At 37.9% G+C, this 18,922-nt stretch overlaps 1 protein-coding gene across 16 annotated transcripts in view; it reads right to left on the bottom strand.

Moving 5' to 3' along the window:
* Positions 1-366: 366 nt before the first annotated feature.
* CELF2 (CUGBP Elav-like family member 2) overlaps positions 367-18,922 on the bottom strand; it is a 565,018-nt gene continuing 546,462 nt past the window's right edge. For 9 of the 16 annotated variants that reach the window (XM_086744976.1, XM_086744963.1, XM_086744970.1 and 6 more), the window contains 3 exons: positions 18,403-18,600; positions 15,372-15,515; positions 367-9,665 (listed from right to left, as the gene is read on the bottom strand). In XM_086744976.1, coding sequence (XP_086601102.1) covers positions 9,538-9,665; positions 15,372-15,515; positions 18,403-18,600 — 470 coding nt within the window. In that variant the 3' untranslated portion in view covers positions 367-9,537. The remainder of the gene's footprint in view (positions 9,666-15,371; positions 15,516-18,402; positions 18,601-18,922) is intronic. The other 7 variants (XM_086744872.1, XM_086744906.1, XM_086744915.1 and 4 more) reach the window with 3 other exon arrangements.

The raw sequence follows: 18,922 nt of genomic DNA, 5'->3' as shown, positions 1-18,922 counted from the left end.
TTAGGTTATCAACAGGGGCGAATGATTCAGAAAATGACTGCAACTTTCCAGCTCCCTTTAACAGAAAAAAAGAAAGTCTGCTAAAGAGGAAAATCAGAGGGAATACAAATATGAACTAATCGTTGCTGTTACTTAATATTTATGTTACATCAGCAGCCCCTGAAAACCAGGGTCCTCAGCTGAGCTCTGTGCAGATGTGGGATGGACCTGACCATCCTGCTGCCCACCACGGTCAGTCCTCTCCATCGCCTCGCTGGGGGAGCAGCATTTCGGGCTCGTGAGCCTAACAAACCTGGCCATCGGATGCCGAGCTCAGTAACATTCACTAAATATGTATGAATAGAGGAGAATGATACAAGCAGCGGATAGATTTCCACAATTTAATATTCTTTTTTTTTCAGATAATATAATGGCATATGAAAAGTGAGGCAGTAATGCAGTTCAAAAGAAAAAAAAGAAAGCAACCCCCACCACTCTCCTGGATCTTGCTGCCAAAGGCTGACATTATTGAAAGTTTGCTAAATACAAGAAGTATGGGTATTTCCATAAAAATCTGTTTGTTCAAAACCTACAATTTTGTGGCAAATGTACAGCGATCAAAGGAATAAATTTTTCAGTGTACTCAACAGTTTCAGCTATTCGACTCCCATTTAATTCATGGGTTTTGATGTGAAAATGCTTTCCTAAGAGAAGGCTCAGATACAGGAACTGTACAGTAAGCCACACATCTTCTGCAAAAAAATGCTTTGACCTTGAGAGTTGAAATCCGCGATTTTGAGCATATGGGGTTTCATTTTTTTTTAATGCTAAACCTATCGAGAATCAGGAGGAAAAAAAGTCACATACCAAAAAGAAGTACAGTATTATTTGTGGAAGAAATATAGTATTGTTCCATTAGGTTTTCTGATTCACATATTTTAGCTATTTCTTAGCTTTAGTGCAAAAGCAAGCACATTTCCTTCTGCAAATACAGAAAAAGAGAAGAAATGTCTTCATTTTATTATCTTTTGCTGCAAGTTACTGAATGGTAAGACTTTTTCTCCCCACACACTTCAGAAAGCCTAATTTTCAAGGTCTCTGGTATTAACGAAATATCAAGCGAATTGTATAACATTTGCCTGGGCATGGTTAAAGACCATGTACCCAGTAGGATTTCATATAACAAAAAGTGCCCAACCCTAGAAACATGTAGGTTTTTTTTTTTTCCATTTAATGCTCATAAAATTTTACAGACAACAGAATCCTTTCTTAAGCTTTATTTAAGAAATCGAATACTATTATAGTTCAATATATATAAGACACATCCAGTATTGTGTTCCTGATAGCAAGTGCATAGATTTTGTTAAGATATCATTTTTATATTTGAATTTTTTTTTTTTTATTTGTTACTCAGTAGCATGTTTCATGATCACACGAAGGGATACTCCCAGTGATTTTGCTAAGAGCATGAGAGAAAAAACAGAACACAGCAAAGTAGTGAAACTACAACAGAGATGAGGAACAAAAACAATCAGGCAAACTATCAGTACAGTCGATTCCTGATAAGTGAATAATCTGATTGCTTGGTCACAATGCTTTATTCACTTATCAGGAATGATTCACACTACATTTTGTTAAACTGTTTTCCTTAGCCTAATACCTAAGAGTCACACTGGGCAAAGGCACACACACTCTGGCAGGCTATTCTTTAATCAGCGAGTCTTGTGACAGGTTGGTAATTTCCCATGGCGATACACATATAGCTAACAAAGAGACATTTTGCTAACACTGCAAGGTGCCTTACATAATTGAAATTAAAAGCATGCATTTAAGCAGGACAAACTGTTCAGCTGCATTGCTTTAAGGAACTCATTTTTCCCTATTGTTGAAATAAAAAAAATAAAAAAGAAAGAAAGAAAAACCTGTATCTTTCAGCCCTGAGTATTTAAAATAAATTCAACTGCAGTACGAGTCTTTTTTTTTTCACTTGTATTTTTTGAAGAAAAGACCTTTCACAAAGCTCTAGTTTCTTTCCTAAGACCAAGTTTGGAAGGAAAAAAAAAAAGCAAACATCCACAGCAACATAAAAAACCCAGAGACCAATTCTGATTCATCATTCATGCAAGTCAAGACTTACTCAACTGAGTCCACTGGCATCAAAATTACCCGAATCAGGATCATAAACTCAAAGACCAAGGTATGGTCTGACCATCGGTTTCTGCTTTCCTGCCTGGGCTGTTCACTACGCGTGGTTTTAGATCAAACTTAGAGTTGCATGGAAGGCATTTGCTTGGACCCCTGATCTCTGACAACAGCCCCTGCAAGACAACACTTCCACCTGTTTGGGACTCCAGACTCATCACTTACTTGCCTTTCTTGGAAACAGAAAAGTAAAAAAAAAAAAGGCAAAAAAAAAAGTTTTTTTTAAAAATACTGAGCACTAACAACCAGGCCAACTCATGAGCCACCAGAAAATTTCAAAACTCTTCTAAACCGCAGGAGCCAACGTCGCTGCTGACACCACATGGAAACACCCAGCGCACCACGACCTCGTCAGATGTTACTTGGGGGGGATGTGGGGTGTGTGAGCCAAAGCCAGAGTGCCAGAAAGACCGGGGGAGAGAGGACAAGAGGGAGGAGTGTCGTTTGGGTCTCATAAGAGCACTTTTAAGTGGTCTCCGATTCCTGAGCATCACAGAAGTGGGACAAAGGAAAGGGACGGGGGCGTATGGCTTGAATTCCAGAGAGCACTCGCCAGTGCTTCTCCCTCCTCCTTGGATTTGGTTTGGTTTGGTTGGTTTTGTTTTCCCTCCCCCCCACCTCTCCAAATTGTAAGGTTTGTATCTGTGATCAAACAGAGGAGAGAAGAGAGACTTTTTGTAAACCAGAACAACATAAGATTTTTTCTTTTGCAGCTTTTATTTCATCATGGTAGACACCGGCTGGGGAAGAGCAGAGGGATTCTTGTGAGGAGGAAAAATTATAGGAAAGGAAAGAATAAAAAAAAGCTAAAAGGCAACTGCAAAAAAAATAATGAGAAAAAAAGTGCTATGGTATTTCTTTTGTCCCTTTTGAGATTTGTGTAATACTATTAGCCAATGCTGAGAATGATCTGCTTTGTAAGCCCACAGCAAGAATATCACCCATTTGAACAACAGGGGATCTTTTCCCCATCATTTAGCTCTCCTTTTTTTTTTTTTAAAAAAAATTCCACTGGCTTTAACAAAAAATCTTCCTGTGCTCACTTGGCTTTTCTTTCATTATTTTAATTATTATATGTACAACTGCACGTAACAAGCTCGATCACCTGGTAGGCTCTCGCAGCCCTAGTTAAGACGTGCTTAGTTTCTAAGGAGAGTTTGACTAACACCATATGCCATCAGATTACTGTGCACTTTGGAAGAAATCCCAAGGCTATGTCCTCCTTTTCTTGAATGTTTCATACACCTCTGCGAAGCAGTGGCAGAGCATTACTATTATTTTTTTTAATGACTAGGAAGAATTGATCTCCATAATCCACATGTTCCAGACTGACCGAAATGTCACAGTAAAAAAAAAAAAAATATATATATATATATATTTTCAGATGGCTTCTGTGTGTTTGTGCGCAGAAGCTTTTGCAGTTAGAAGGCTCACAAAAGCTACCTTCAATATGACTTCGCAGGAAACTCATTTAAAATGCTTCCTGCTCAAGAGATTATCCAAGTGATAAGGCATGACTAGGGGGAGGAAGAGAGAAACAAAAAAATCAAAGAAACCATATCACGTCTAAAATGCACAAATCCTCTTTTGCCCCCCAATCAGATATTCACTTAGGTGGAATCGACTGTATCTTTTGTACACAACCAACAAATAGAGAGAAAAAAAAAAAAAAAACAGGCACGTGAAACAGTGAGGTGTGTAGATGTATTACCAACACAGAATGACCACCAACAATACAACACACAAAGTAGAGAGACAAGTATTAGGAAAATGGTTTAATATTGGAGACAGAAGCAAAAAACTGCATCACACAATAACATACGTTACAAAAATAAGTCTGACTGTTTCAACTACACGGTTATGTTCACAATGAGGACAGAAGAATCAGAAAAAACTCTGATCTAAACAGCAAAAAAGCAAACCCCTAACGTTTTAACTAATACATTTATCCACGCAAAGTGACCGAGTACTCCTAATTCTAATTACCTTATTGTGTAACTGCACGATACAGAATAAAAAGTGAAACTTACCGCTTTTGTTAAGACAAAATTCTAAACACTAGATATAAGCAAAGGGAAAAAAAGAAATCAAGCCAAAGTTTTGAATTCTCTAAACAAAACCAACTCTCTTTCTACCATCCAGAAATCAAACTTGAAAATCAGTCATGATCGAGGGGGCCCACGAGAGTAAGCCACAAAAATTTCCATTTGTTTTTTAATCTCCAGTATAAAAAGTTCCACTGGTACAAAATGCATAAGTACAATCAAGTTGTAGAAATAGGAAAGCCTGCTTTTTTTTTTTGTTCTTTTTTTGTTCTTTTTTTTTTTTTTTGGCTCAAATTCCATCAAACAACAAAATCCAAATGCATCAATAAAACAGAAACAATACTCAAATGGTCTTACAGCTTCCACTAGATTGCATTAACTTTGGCTTTTCTCAGACAATACTTAAAAACTAGTTTGTAATTCTAAACAAAATGATAGTATTATTAATCTACAAACAACAATTCTCACAGCACAAAAGAAACACAAATACATAGGTTTGTTTTTTTTTTTTTGTATGACATTATCCAAAAAGGTAATGAAACTACAGGATATTTTTTTCCTTTTGTTAATTAGCACTTAAGATAATAAAAACAGAAACAATAAAATGATTCCAGAGTAGCACAAGCCAAGGAACTGTAACCCCTATGGTGAAAGAAAGATGAACTTGTTACTCCTTTGAGGACTGCCATTTCATCGCAATTAGCTAATTTGTTTGAAAAAACAACTAGTCTAGTCTTTTGATTAGAATTTTGTGAAGCAATTTCCCTTGTTTTTCTTCCTCTCTTATTAGGCCCTTGCACCCTTGCAGCTTTTTCCTTTCAATAGTTTGAAAGAGAACTGGTAAATAATTTGTCTCCAAGGCGGTGTATGTTTGCGTTTTTGGTTTTGTACTTGATTTTTATTTTAGTTTTTAATTTTTTTTTTTTCCAAGATGGACACTTTTCTCAGCAATGACTCATCTCAGTTGCCTGGAAGTACAGAAACATTCCTCCTCTCCCACTGCTAAGCCAATGTCCCGTGTAGTGTAATTTGGGGCAGCTTGATGCCCAGTTACATTGCCTGAAGGACCAAAGGCATCTCCGCTCTAACTGGACTGGTCAACCTGCCGGACACACTAGGGCATCTAAAAAAGCTTTGGAAATTTAGACGGTGGGTACAATGAGAAAAATTAGTGAAACAGTCTAAACAATCCAAATGATGATCTCATATTATATATATATGTACATATATATAATATAACGTACGTGAGATGATACTTTGAATATGCAAAATTGCTGCAAGTAGTACAAAATAGCCCTCAAAGGGTGTAGGAAGGCCCCAGCAGTAGTAAAAACATGTGAGAAAAGTATAGATCATTTATTTATAAGTGCATGTGCTATAAGAAGGAAACTTTTTTTGCATCACTAGAGGCTAGTCCTTTCCATCCCAGGGCTCTACATAAAGAAGCGTTTAAGTTGGGGATGAGAGACAAGAGTGCACCAGCTGATGTTGTTCATATAGGGCTTCGTTTTTAATTTTAGGCGGCTTTGAGTATAATCAGATAGAAATAGGAAGTGGAAGAAGGTATGGCACTTAATCATCAGTAGCAGGTACTGCTGCTCACACGCATCGGATTGGCAATGAATTCTCTATACCGGTAGCAAAAAACCCAAATTTGGTTGTTGGTGACTACACGTGCAGTAGAAATGCAATCTAATCAGACTTACAAGGCAGTGAAAAGGGCTACCAGCATCTCTTTTCTGGTTTCTTACACAGAGCTTCCTCCAGCAAACACCCACATCAGTCACAAATATATTCCCATGGACTACTTGTACGAGTAAAGTTACTCCTCTCTATACGAGTGTCTGCAGGAGTAAGCCAACATATTGCCGTTACATATAATGGCAGATAACACCAAACATTACAGTGTATGTAAACTTTATCCATAAAAAGTAGTTTAACTGCAGTGCACACTGAATTTTCACCCAGGAAGATCTAGTGCATCTGATTTAAGCAAAAGTTCATTTATTTAAATTACAAAAATATTATTATTTTTTTTCCCTCCTCAAGGTTTTCAAATGGTGGATTTACCACTCCTGTCTGGGAGCGGCTCACACAATAGATAATTAAAGAATTGATTTCTTTTTCTTTTATTTTATTAATACTGAATAGCATATTCCAGCAGCATATTAAAAGCTCTTTAAGAAAAGACAAAATCCCCCAAATCTAAAAAGGAAAACCACAAGTTAATTACGGTTTTAAATAATTTTAGTTATAGATACAGAAGAAATTTAGACAGCAGTAAAATATTTTTGTCCTTCAGATCTGCCCTGTGCATTGTTCTGATTTCAACCATGTATTAAATAAACCACAAAAAACTAAGTATATATATATTTATAGATATAGATATATATATAAAAATAAACAGCAAAATGGTGAATGTATAAAAGGTATTAACACTCAAGACAGCTCTGGGTGGAAAGGGTTAAAAGTTCAAAACTTTCTCACCTTAGAGGTTTCCATACAATATGAAGAAAATACATAGTGAGGTTTGCTTTCACAGCATTGATGTGTGCAGAGTGGTTAAAAAAGTGAAACATGGGCACTTATACAATGTTTTACAAAAAACATCAAAGAGAAATAACAAACAATAACAATTTCAGGCAACAAGACCACAGGATAGCAAGTTAACAAACTTTTTAACCTCTTTTTTCTTTAAATATTAGGGATTTATACAAAACACATAATAAAATACCCATGTTATCAAATTACTTCACACAAGAAACACACTGAAGCTCTAGGAAGAAAGTACCTTTGGAATTTGGCACTATAGTTTCACTGATTTTTTTTTTTTCTTTAAAAGAAAAACCGATCACATTTTGCTGAACACAAACACGTCTAAATTGTTCACAATAAAAAAATGACATCAATGCGTCACAAGCCAACACAAACTTATTCTGGAATATTTTTTCATTTTTCACATGAAATTCATTTTTTTAAGCAAACAACTTTTTTTTTGTGTTTTTTTTTTTTGAATCTTGTTTTTGTTCTTGTTGTTCAAGTAAACCAATTTTAAACTCGTCTTGTATAAACATAGAACACTTAAGACCATAAGACTCATGATGAAACCACAACTTAATTCACAGAAGCACCAACGTAACACATTTTACAGTAACCTTTCTTCTGTACATTGAAACAGTATAAAATATAGGTAATTTCATGTGCATTAAACCATGGATTGTCTAACTGTGAGTCAGTTCAGCAAAAGGTGACACAAGTAGGTAGCATTTGCCCTAAAACAGGGTAAATATTTTCTTATACTAATCTACAAAAAGTGGTTCTATATATATACTTTAATGAGAAAGTGAGCCACCTAAAATGGCCTTATCAAAAAACTTTACACTGCCTGAAAAATGTAAAAACTATTACAGACCTCTAGAGACTTAAAATCAGACAGTTTTATTTCTCAAACTGTTTTGGAAGTAGTCTGTTAGAAACCAACATTCTGTGCCTCTGGACACATATTGCTATTGTCACCAGTGACCAGGCAGAATGCCAATCCCTGTATAATACTTTCAAGTCTGTTTTTTTTTTTATTTTTTTTTTTACGAAATGAAAAAACAAAAAAAAAAACCAAAACCAAAAACCAAAACCCAAACAAAAATCCCAAAGGAAAAAAGAAAACCAAAAAAAGGAAAGAAAGAAAAAACATTTTGCCACAGGTTGTTTTTAAATCCTATCATTAATTTATCTAATAATAAATTTCAGTCTTGCATGAATGCAGCAATGTTTTTTCACATTGACTTCCCAGAATTCATAGCTAGATGAGGTCACATGCAAATTTCAAAGGTCAAACTAGATCAAAGGTCAGTAGGAGAACCAAATATGATGTGAGGTCAGAAAGACATCAGAAACAATGACGGGACGATGAAACTTTTTTTTTTTGAGACGCCACAGGGACATGCTAGGCAAACGATGGGCTAACGGGCATGGAGATGTCTAGGGAAAAAACAAGGAAGAGGAAAAAAGTTACATAGAATCTATGCAGCACAAACAAAATCACTTTCATGGGTGCAGGAGAAAACTAATGCAAATCTTTTATCAGTAGAGTCTATGAGCCGTTCACATAATTTGCATTAACTTACAATACTTGTCAACAAGAGCACAATGGAACCCCAAAAGAATCCATCTGAAAGGAGTCAGAGAGAATGGATTCCTCTTTGGGGAGGAAAGAGAGGAAAGAACCAGTTTCTACAAATGTAACAGAAAGGTACGGGGAGGGGGAAAAAGGGTCAGACAACTGAACTTTAAACTAGGTAATGGAAACTACAAACAGAATAACCAGACAAATACAAACAAGAGGATAAAAGCATGAACTGTAGAGGGTGTAGGGTTCAACAGTGAAAAAGCGCCCATTCTTGGCACAATTACTCTAGAGACTACTTCAAAGGATCTAGCTAGCATAGAGAGCTGCTCTTTAGGTATCCAATAAGTTAACAATAGGCAATAAATAACTTCCATTATTTCTGAGGCAGTAAAAATTTTGTATAAAAATAGAAATGCTTTTTACAAATAAAATTTACAGGCCTGTGGCTTTCTTTTTTTTTATTATTATTAAATTTATCTCTCAAGAAACATCAAGTATTGTCACTCATTTTATTTTATTTTTTTTTTATTTTAAACCCTGTAGCTTTAGAAACAGATCTCTAAATCTTTTTTACATTAATCCTTTCCAAAAAACCAAGAACTTAAAAAAAAAGTGAAATATAAAGACGACCAGTGTAAAATCAGACCAATATAGAACAATACGTTGATTCGAACCAAGAAAAAATCAAATCTTCTCAAAAAACATAGTGGAAAGACTTGTTTCAATTTTTGTTGCAAAATAAGTGCTTCAACTGGCGTGAGGCCATTTTGTTTAACCTATAAACTGCTGGTGCCACCCTGGTAAAATACGATCCATCCATAGAAAACAACTTTTATTGTGTGCTAATGGCACCAGGGTTCACAGAGTTAAATTGCACATTTTTTTGTGTGTGTGTGTGTTGCTTTGAATTTCAAGACATTTTTTTGTTTGTTTGTTTTAAAAAGGAGATAAATTATGCTGCAAAACAAAATACAGTAACACAACTCAGTAATTACTTGGCAAGGAAATGGGAGCCAAGTGTAAGAAGGACAAGTGGGGAAATGGAAGTGGTGATTGTAAAAATAACTGTCTCTTGGTGAAGGTTGGCTCTATGTTCTTTCTTAACCCCCCTGCAGAGGACAGGTTTGCTCATGGGACTTACCCTAAGAAAGCTAAAATAAGAGCAGTAAGCATCTGGGGTTAAGATCAGTAAGGTTTGCTGTCATTTTTGGAGCGTTTCAGCTGAACCTTCAAGCGTTTCATGCCAATCTGAAAGCCGTTCATAGCCTGGATAGCAGCTTGTGCAGAGACTGGATTGTCATAGCTAACAAAACCTACGAGACACAGAACGGAGGCGGGAGAGAAAGCGAACTATAGGTTAGCACAAATGTCAGAAGACGTTTTGTTAGGATTTTATTATTACTATTTATTTGACACATTTATCTCACTTTCAATTACTTCTTTGATCACACTTCGTATCCCATTTCCTTTCCCATTTTCTCTCCCTTCCCCTTTACCTTCAGAATATTTCTTTACCAGCTGGAATGCAGCTGGCCAGTTTTGGTGCAATGCAGTTTCCAATCTGTTATTTATCTACCTACCTTAGAGACTGGAGATATTTATTATTGTGACACTTTTCAGTGTCATATCTATGTACAGTCTATGAGGAAGCACTATTGGGCCAGTCCACAGATGTGAAGCTGAAACAGAAAGTCTGATTACAGAAACACAACCCAACCTTAGACCCCTATACGCACTTGCACACCTGAATGTGAGTTCATGTGCACTGGTCCTGTGTGCTATGAAACACTCATCTCCTCGGGCCTAGCCTAGGACAGTTGCAGTATTAATATTTTGTATTTTTACAGCTCCTTCCAGTTCAAGATCTCAAGGTACTTTAAATGTTAATGAATTCAGCCTCTTGGTCCCCGACGGGGTATGCAAGCATTGAAATTAAGCAGCATCGTAAAGACAACGGCAGGGCTTGACGAGAACTCCAGATCTTCTGCTCCTTGGTTGTGAGCACTAACTAGGGGGATAATACTTGCTCAGGTAATTCAGAATGGCTGGCCTGGCTCAGCTTTCTTTTCCCTGGGAGACTGAAAATGCTCTGTTCATAATGGACTCAAATCTCCCTGATTCTGGAAGCTCAAAATTCATTTTCATATCTGGGCCTCCCACTTGTAATTGCAAAGCTCGCCTAACTGCTGCTCTGCCTCAGCTCTGGCTAATTACTGCTGTACTCAGCCTGCTATTATGCATCTGCTTTGAAATGCTCCCTCTTCTTTCCATTTGAATTTGCCTTAACACATATCCCTTCGCTCTGCGAAAGCATGGATCCCACACACTTCGTTTTCCATCCTAACACACAGGCTCCTCAGTGTCTCTCTTCTACCAGCTTTGTTTGCGCTTAGTGCCTGTGTACTTTTCTGATTCATAAACTCTCTTTACCCTCACTTTAACCTGTTCTTTTATGACTCTTGCTTACCTTGCACTGCTGCCCTCTTCCATCTTCAGTGTCAGAATGACACACTTTCCCCATTGTAAAGAAAAAAACCCTCTTATCAAATCATCTGCTCCTTGTCCAGCTGCCCTCCTTCACAGACCTTCTCTATGGTTTCACCTTAAATCAACTTCGCTAAACTATCTAACTTAAGACCCTTCTCCGACAATTCAGGCTAACTTCTGCTCCTTCCACTCAAAAATACCTCTCATTTAAATCTCTGAAGACCTTTTCCTGGCTAAAGTCAGTATGTTCTATTCATGTTGTTCTGTGGTTGATTATTCGTTACTTCCTTAAGGTATAATAAATGTTCTTCTGTACCTTCCTTGGTTTTAGTAACTCTTGACACTTCCTCACTTTCTCCACTTGATCATTTCCTCTTAATATTACTGCTGTATCCAGAGGACCTTCATCACACTCTTCCATTTTCCTTCCTTCCTTTCCCCTATTTTCTTCTAGGAGATCTTATCTGTTTGCATGACTCCAATCACTGTCTTAGCACTGCAATCCTGTGTCTACTTCCACCAGCTCACAGATCTCAGCCTTGATCTCTAGGATTGCCTCAAGGATAAAAAAAGATCTACTATGAGTTGGAAGGCAACCATAGCACTTTCCAGGCAGGTGTGCCACAGCTGAGATGTAGGTACTCTTACCTTCCTTGACAATTCAGCATTTTCCTCTACAGCTTTCCTGACCTTCACTTTGTACTCCTAAGTGCATTCAGAATGGTCTCCTTTTCTTCTTAGGTAGTTTTAGCCACCTGAAAGTTAAGCAACTGATCTAAACTAGTCACTTAGATGGCATCTATGAATGGCAATGAAGAGAAGCAAGCACACCCAGAGGCGGCTTTTCCACCCACCATTCATGTCACCAGTTTAGACAACCCACCGATGACAGAAGAACAGTGAGCTCAGGCTATGCTTACCTTCCAGGGGGATGAGACAAATCACCTCGTTCTATGTCTCCATTAGTTTCCTTGACTCAGTCACAAATTCAAACATACAACCTCTGCGCTGCATCAGTGGAATCAGCCTTTATCATTCAGTTGTTATTCTGATTCACAATTTGTCTCTTTACACAAAGAGCTATATCTACATTAGCATGTTACAGGTCCATCTTCTCCCTTATCAAAAAACTTAATTTAGACACTTACAAAGGAATCTGGAAATCTCTCTATGTATCTTTTTCTGATTGCACCCATTCATAAATTTTGTCTGAAATTTAAACCACAGGTTACATGGGGAAGGGATGATATTTCTTATCAATTTTCAAAGACCCTGTCACGATGGCTCTGATTTTTGTTTTATCTCTAGGTAGCTCTACAAGAAGGATAAATATTTTTAATCATTTTAGCAGCAATTTTGCTATGAGGCAGACTGCATTTATGCTCTGATGTCATTGTGTTTGCCCTCCCTGGCCTTACTTTTATGTCTCTCATTTCTGTTATTCTAAGGTTTACGAAAGGTGAGAGATAAGCTTGAACAGGAAAACTCTTTGTCTGCTGAATCAACTAGAGCTCATGAGACGTCATGGAAGAGCACTTCCAGGCATAAACAGACTGTCCTGTCATCCTCATCACCATTTAATCTTTTGAGCATTCATTAGAGATGGACAAGAAAGCAAACAGTGCCATTTCTGCAAATAAATGTATTTTTTTTTCATTTTGAGAAGCAGTGTTACACAAAAGTTCATCACTGTACACCAGTACCCTGCGACTCACTCAGAACCCACCTTCCTTTCTCAATTCTGGCAGTGAACAGCCTTGGAAAATCTTTTCACCTTTCTGGTGTTCAACCTGTCCTCATCTGTAATTTGACTTCCTCCTCCCTTCAGCAGGAGATTGGAAATTTCAGAGTAGAAAGCACCAAACATGTGCAAAACATCATTACCATTATTATTATTATTATTACTACAAGGGGAAAAAAGACCAAACCAATCAAACAAAAAAACAAACAAAAACTGTACCAAGAGCAACGATCAGAAGCGAAATGGGTTCTTCAGATGTGCTATTGTCCTAGTTTTCGGGTGGGAGAACAGAGAAAAAATAAAGCTTTTTAAAACAGAAATATGGGACTGAAAAAACAAATAGAAAATTCTTGCTAATAAAGCTGAGGAGGTACATACAGAGTATGCTAGCATGTTAAACTAGCAGGATTAATTCTGGCTTTTTCTGTGATTAGCAGCATCACCCAGGTAGTCACCTACTGAATCAGAAAATCTCAACTTCCTCTGCCACTGTGGTACTTTTTATTTTTAAAGCAGAACTCTCTCACTGGTGGCAGAATATCTGAGGAGGAAGAATGAGAAATTGAAATGTTAGCGAATACTGACTCATGGCAAAATGATAGAGGACTCCTCCATCTGTTGGGTGTTGACCCCTCCATTTTTCCACAAATAAGATAACCTTGGTGCAACACTTCAAGTTAAGTAATTGTGTCCCATAAATCCAGAAAAATGCGTAACTAGGTCATCAAAGAGTAAAAGGAAACCCACAAAAAGTAAGTGTGGAAAGTGAGCTGATGAACTGAGCCACCTGTACAAACTATTCTACGTTCTGCCAGAAGTCACCACAATGGCTGCATTTCCATTAGCATAGCTCGATTTGACATTTCATCAAGATTCCTGGAGACCTGAACGATTTTGTCACCACAATATACTAACTGAACTGGCTCCAGATCAATAGAGAATCCATTTCGATTCCACTTTTCAAATTTGCTACAGCCTTAGGGAATCTGAGAAATTGCAGAAACATGCTGGACTACATTAGCCCAGAGATGAATATTTTTTTTTGTAAAGCTTAAAGAGGTGAATACTTTGAAAATGTCCTGAAAGACGATGGTAAAAAGCAGAAAGAACGTTGTAGCCTTTCTCTAAACCAAATGAACTTTCTAAGTGTACTAAGGGCTTGTTGTCAGATGAATAACACTCAAGACTGTGGGAGGCTTGAATTTCAGTGCAGTAGGATTTCTGAGTAACTTGATAATTCTACTCGTGTTTGGGTACTGTCTGTCTGGATAAATTCAAACCCTTTCAAGATGACTTAAAGCCCAGTAGCTATTCCTGAATGGTGCTTGTGGAGACAAGTCCTTAGACAGATGTATTTTAACAAAACCTAGATTTAAAAAAAAAAATATATATAAGCTAAGAAACACATACTATGGTTAAGGGGGACACTTCAAATGGGGACACTTCAAAATTAAGGTACGGTGCTGGGCAAAGAACAACACTGTTGGTACAAAGGAGTTCTGGAAACTAGGGGATTGTCTGGACTGGTTACTCTTTTGTCATACATACAGCTGTGTACCTTTACTCTGGGAAAGAGTTCTCACTCTTTCTGCTCCAGTATTTTAGGTCAAGCCTTATAAAACTTATCTTTAAGAGAGTCTGTCCTCTGCCTAGACCCTCCTCATGTCTTGCAAAAGACCACAATAGAATCATAGAATAGTTTGGGCTGGAAGGGACCCTTAAAAGTCATTCAGTCTAACCCCCCCTGCAAGGAGGAGGGACATCTCCAACCAGATCAAGTTGCTCAGAGCCCCGTCCAACCTGGCCTTGACTGTTTCCAGGGATGGGGCATCCACCACCTCTCTGGGGAACCTATGCCAGTGTTTTACCACTCTCATTGTGAAAAATTCTTTCCTTATGTCCAGTCTGAATCTACCTCCCTCTATCTTAAAATCATTACCCCTCGTCCTATCACAAGAGGCCCTGCTGAAGAGCTTACCTCCATCTTTCTTACAAGCTCCCTCTAGGTATTGGAATTAGACCAATGCTCTAACAGATTGCCACTTCCTTCATTTTGTACTCCACTCCATCAAAGCACTGAACTGGTGCCATCTACGCTATTCAGAGGACATCAGCCCACTTGTTCAACCCTAGAATTTGTTTTATACCAACATATCATCTTCTCCTCTGTTGTGATCAAATTTTTTGGCAGCTTAAAGTTTTCTCTGGGAAACTTGACACTGATTGTGTGAGGCTGCCCTAAAGTAAGGGGAGATGCCACCTTCCATAACACACTGGAACCTGCCCGCAACAGCTGGAGCTGCATATCTAGACATCGACTGTCTGTAAAGTGTTCTGAACTACATGTACACTCCATTCAATCACTAATTGCAAAATCCTGTACTTAATTCAGAAGCAAGAAATTCCTGTAATGTAGAAGTAATGGGTTAAACACAGAGCATTTTTAAGTGGCTCAGCTATACAATAGAGAATAATTAGATATCCATAATAAGGCAGTTTAATAGTATACTAAATGACATTCCCCCACATAGGGTGTAATTAGTTTTATGTACTTGACACATTCATGTGAGATGTCAGACTGGAAGATTATTATTGTTTTTTTCATATCCAATTTTTAGTTTGAACTAGTTTGTCTGTGCATCTTCCCATTCATTTGAGGATTAACAGTCCACTATTTTTGGAATGAGATTCCAGTATGACATTTCTCACATTGCTGTTAATTTTCCTTCCTGGCCCCTTTTCAGTACAGTGCATGTGGTTTTTACTAGTCAATTTATTAAATTTGACATACCAAAGCACTTGCTCAGATTGGTCTGTTTGTCAATGAAGACTTTAGCAGAGATAACATTTCCAAAAGGCATGAACATCTGCAGAATGTCCTGGTCTCCAAACTCCTGGGGGAGGTGGTAAATAAAGAGGTTTGCCCCTTCTGGACCTTTAGGAAAACAAAACAAAACAAAAGTAAGAAAACAGCCATTACAAGAGCTACATTTAATCTCTTTTTCCATAATACTTACTGAAGGTGATGGTCAGAAAGTATTTCGCTTTCCAACTTGAAGGAACAAAAGCAAATGCATCATCAAAGGAACAGAGCTGACATGCAGCTCTTTAGAGCATCCTATCTTGCAAAGTGTTTACTTGGTAAGTCTGCTACAGAATAAGTTAAACTGCAGCCACTTTCTTCAGTTTACACAAGTATCTTTCAGTATAATTAGGGTTAGGAAAACAGGTATACAATGCATTACTCTCTTACAGTACCCCAAGAACTGCACAAGGAGTCCTCTGCTGCCTCAAACACCTGCATGGGCTTGTCGGTTTAATTTTAGTTGTTGGAACTTACGGAAATGCAGGAAGCTGAGCTCAGATTTGAGTACCATAGATTTAAACTCAAAGGACATGAAACTGGTGGAGATGGAAATAAAAAGGGTAAGGCTAAGTAAACTTTGTGACTTGGAAAACTGGGAAGTCAGAGAAAGACTAAGAATTAAATTTGTACTGACTCATCTCAAAATTACAGTTTGTTTTTTTTTTTAAAATACAAATTCCCCATAGAAAGCTCTGTCTCCTGGAAGAAACTTTGTAAAATATATCCTTTTTTAAAAAATTCAAAACAAAGCAGTTGGGTCGAAATTAAAACGGCTTTAGACAAAGTTGAGTTTGCAAAGAAAGGTGCAAACAAAAAGGTGCTTTGAATATTTTTCTTACAGCCAAAATCTGAGATACACATTATTACTGCTGTTGGCTTAAACACTCATCCTAGCGCTAATAGGTTATTTTTTTTTCCCAGCTCAATTTCTCCTTTACAATAACATTCTGGAAATGAGCAATGGACATCTGGAAGTACATGATCTATGATGAAGCCAGACATGTGGCCTTCCCATGCAGACACCAGGAGCCTAAGTGGTACACAAAGGGAACAAACATTTCTGGTAAAAACACATCCAGAGTAACCTGTTTAAGTATGCCCTTGCTTAATGGAACCTAAAAGTGCCTCAGATATGATGTCCTTGGTTTTCTGGAGGGGAAGAGGAAAGCATGTATCAGATTTATGTAGTATCCTCCATAACAGAGTCATGATGCCTCACCTCTCCCATAGCAGAAGAACTGGGCTGGCTGCTCCCTTCCAGTCTGAAGGAAAAGGCTGCAATGTTTGCCCAAAAGGAAGGGACAAATGGATTGGAATAATTTTTTTTTTTTTTTTAAAAAAAATGGTGGGTTTTTTTTTTCAGGAGGAAAAAAAGAGAGGCAAAAATTGCCACGTGGAACTAACTTCTTCCTACTGTAAGCAAACTATCTTTCCAGAAAAGAATATTTCTTAAAACAGTAAGAAAAAACTTACTAAACAGTAGTTTACAGCATATGCATGAAGCAGTTCACTGTGCTTCAGCATTTAATATTTATATAGCATTTTTCTCTGGTACTTGTTTACCCTCAGCCTCTCCAGACTCTTCACCATTCCATCAGAAATCATGTTAAGAGACAAAAGATAGTTGTCAGTATTCAATGATGGAATTCACTCACTTTAACTTAACCCCTTACTAACAGAATCAAGACATATAACAAAACCCTCTGCATTTTAAAAAGGACACTGGCAATTCATAATAATAAAAAGTAAGCCTACCTTTGATATGAATGTTCACAAACAGAAAAAAATTAAAATAGGAAAAAATCAAACTGTCCTCCACTATGTATCTTACAGCCAAAATCTGAGATACACATTATTAGTGCTCTTGGCTTAAACACTCATCCTAGCGCTAATAGGTTACTTTTTTTTTCAGCTCAAAATAAACAATTTCTTTCTGGTGTCAAGTAGCCTGCTGTCACTGACCAAAACGAGAGAGATGAAAGATAAATGCAGAGAACACAAAAAAAAATGAGGAAAAAAAAGTTGCTTACAAAAAAACCCCTTTACTTTTAAGTAATCCAAGCTGTTAGCAGTAAATGAAGTAAAGAATTCAAAGAAAATATACATTTTAACTCCAGTGTCCCTACTGAACAGCCAGTTTGGGGAATGCCAAATTTATCTTCCCAGGAAACACATCCCATAATAACAGTACAAGATAGTATTTTAAAAGAGGGTAAAAAAATTTCTGTAGAGAATATTATACTAGGTTTATTTCCAAAGCTTAGACCTGGCAAGAACAGCAGTGACAACATAGATCCAATCTCAGAACGCGTGCAATATTTTCCCGTCCTTCTAGAATTAGCTGAAAATTAGGACGAGAGAAAACAATGAAAACAGAAAGAAACCCCCCAGATGCCTGGGAAGTGTACAGGGGAAGGGAAGAGGGGAGAAGGGTAACTTCATTTTCCTAAACATCTTGTAATTAGTATTCATTTATTCTTCGCAGTGACTTCCTGAGGTTTATTCGCTATCGGCGCGAGGAGAGGGGGCAATCATTCACTTAGTTGCTTCCCCGCAAGACCCACAATTAAGCGAAGAACCACTCAAAGCAAAAACGGATCTTGTCATTAACTCAAAACCTTAAACCTAATCAGATTAACTCCATTATCACAGAAAATGTGAAACCAGAAAAGAAAATGCCACCCATAAAGGGATGATTTTTGTTAGCGGTGTTTTTTTACGTGGTAGTTGGTAAACGCTTTTATGTAAGAAGGGATGGTCGGTAAAGCATAGCTTGAAGGACATATGGTTAAAAAATGAATTACATTATGAGTTAAAAAAAATAACAATACTAAATAAGAGAAAACAGGAAAAAAAATGAAAGATTAGGCTACTCGAGGTACTTCGTGAAGAAATGAACCTGCGACACCGCTGTCGCTAGGCTGAACGGCTTGCTCCGCTGGCCGCGGGCACTTACCTTCCTTCTGGCTGCCCGCAGCGCTTTGCTGCTGCAACAAGCTCTGACTGTACAACGTGGGCAGCGCAGCGGCAGCGTACTGCTGGATTCCTGAGTAGGCCTGGGTGAGCGCATCCATCGTGCCGGCCGTACCGTTCGTCAAGCCTGTTGCGCCGAGTCCTCCGTTCAGGGCCGCCATACCTGAGAGCATTTGAGCAACTTTACAAAAAACCCAACAATAGAGAAAAGAAATTGCACTTGTTCATTAGTGCTTTCCGAAAGTCGTTGGTATTATACGACACTGACAACGACGGCAGTGCATGCAGCTCAGCACTTCACCAAATGGGACTGAAAACAAAGAAACACAACTTTGGCATCAGGATCACTTGAGCACAAAGGTTGCACAGTCAAACGGACCCACATGCAGCCTGCTACTGGCAAGTACTACAGCTCCGTGCTCCTGAAACCTCGCTGCCCACCCTCCTTGACATCTCTGCTTCTGCTGAGGGTATCTGAACCTAGTAGAGTGGGATCCATTTGA

Source organism: Chlamydotis macqueenii, chromosome 1, assembly GCF_036417535.1.
Source record: "Chlamydotis macqueenii isolate bChlMac1 chromosome 1, bChlMac1.mat, whole genome shotgun sequence".
Classification (NCBI taxonomy): Eukaryota; Metazoa; Chordata; class Aves; order Otidiformes; family Otididae; genus Chlamydotis; species Chlamydotis macqueenii.
The sequence above is the reverse complement of the archived record's forward strand: the minus strand, read 5'-3'. Positions and strand labels throughout refer to the sequence as shown.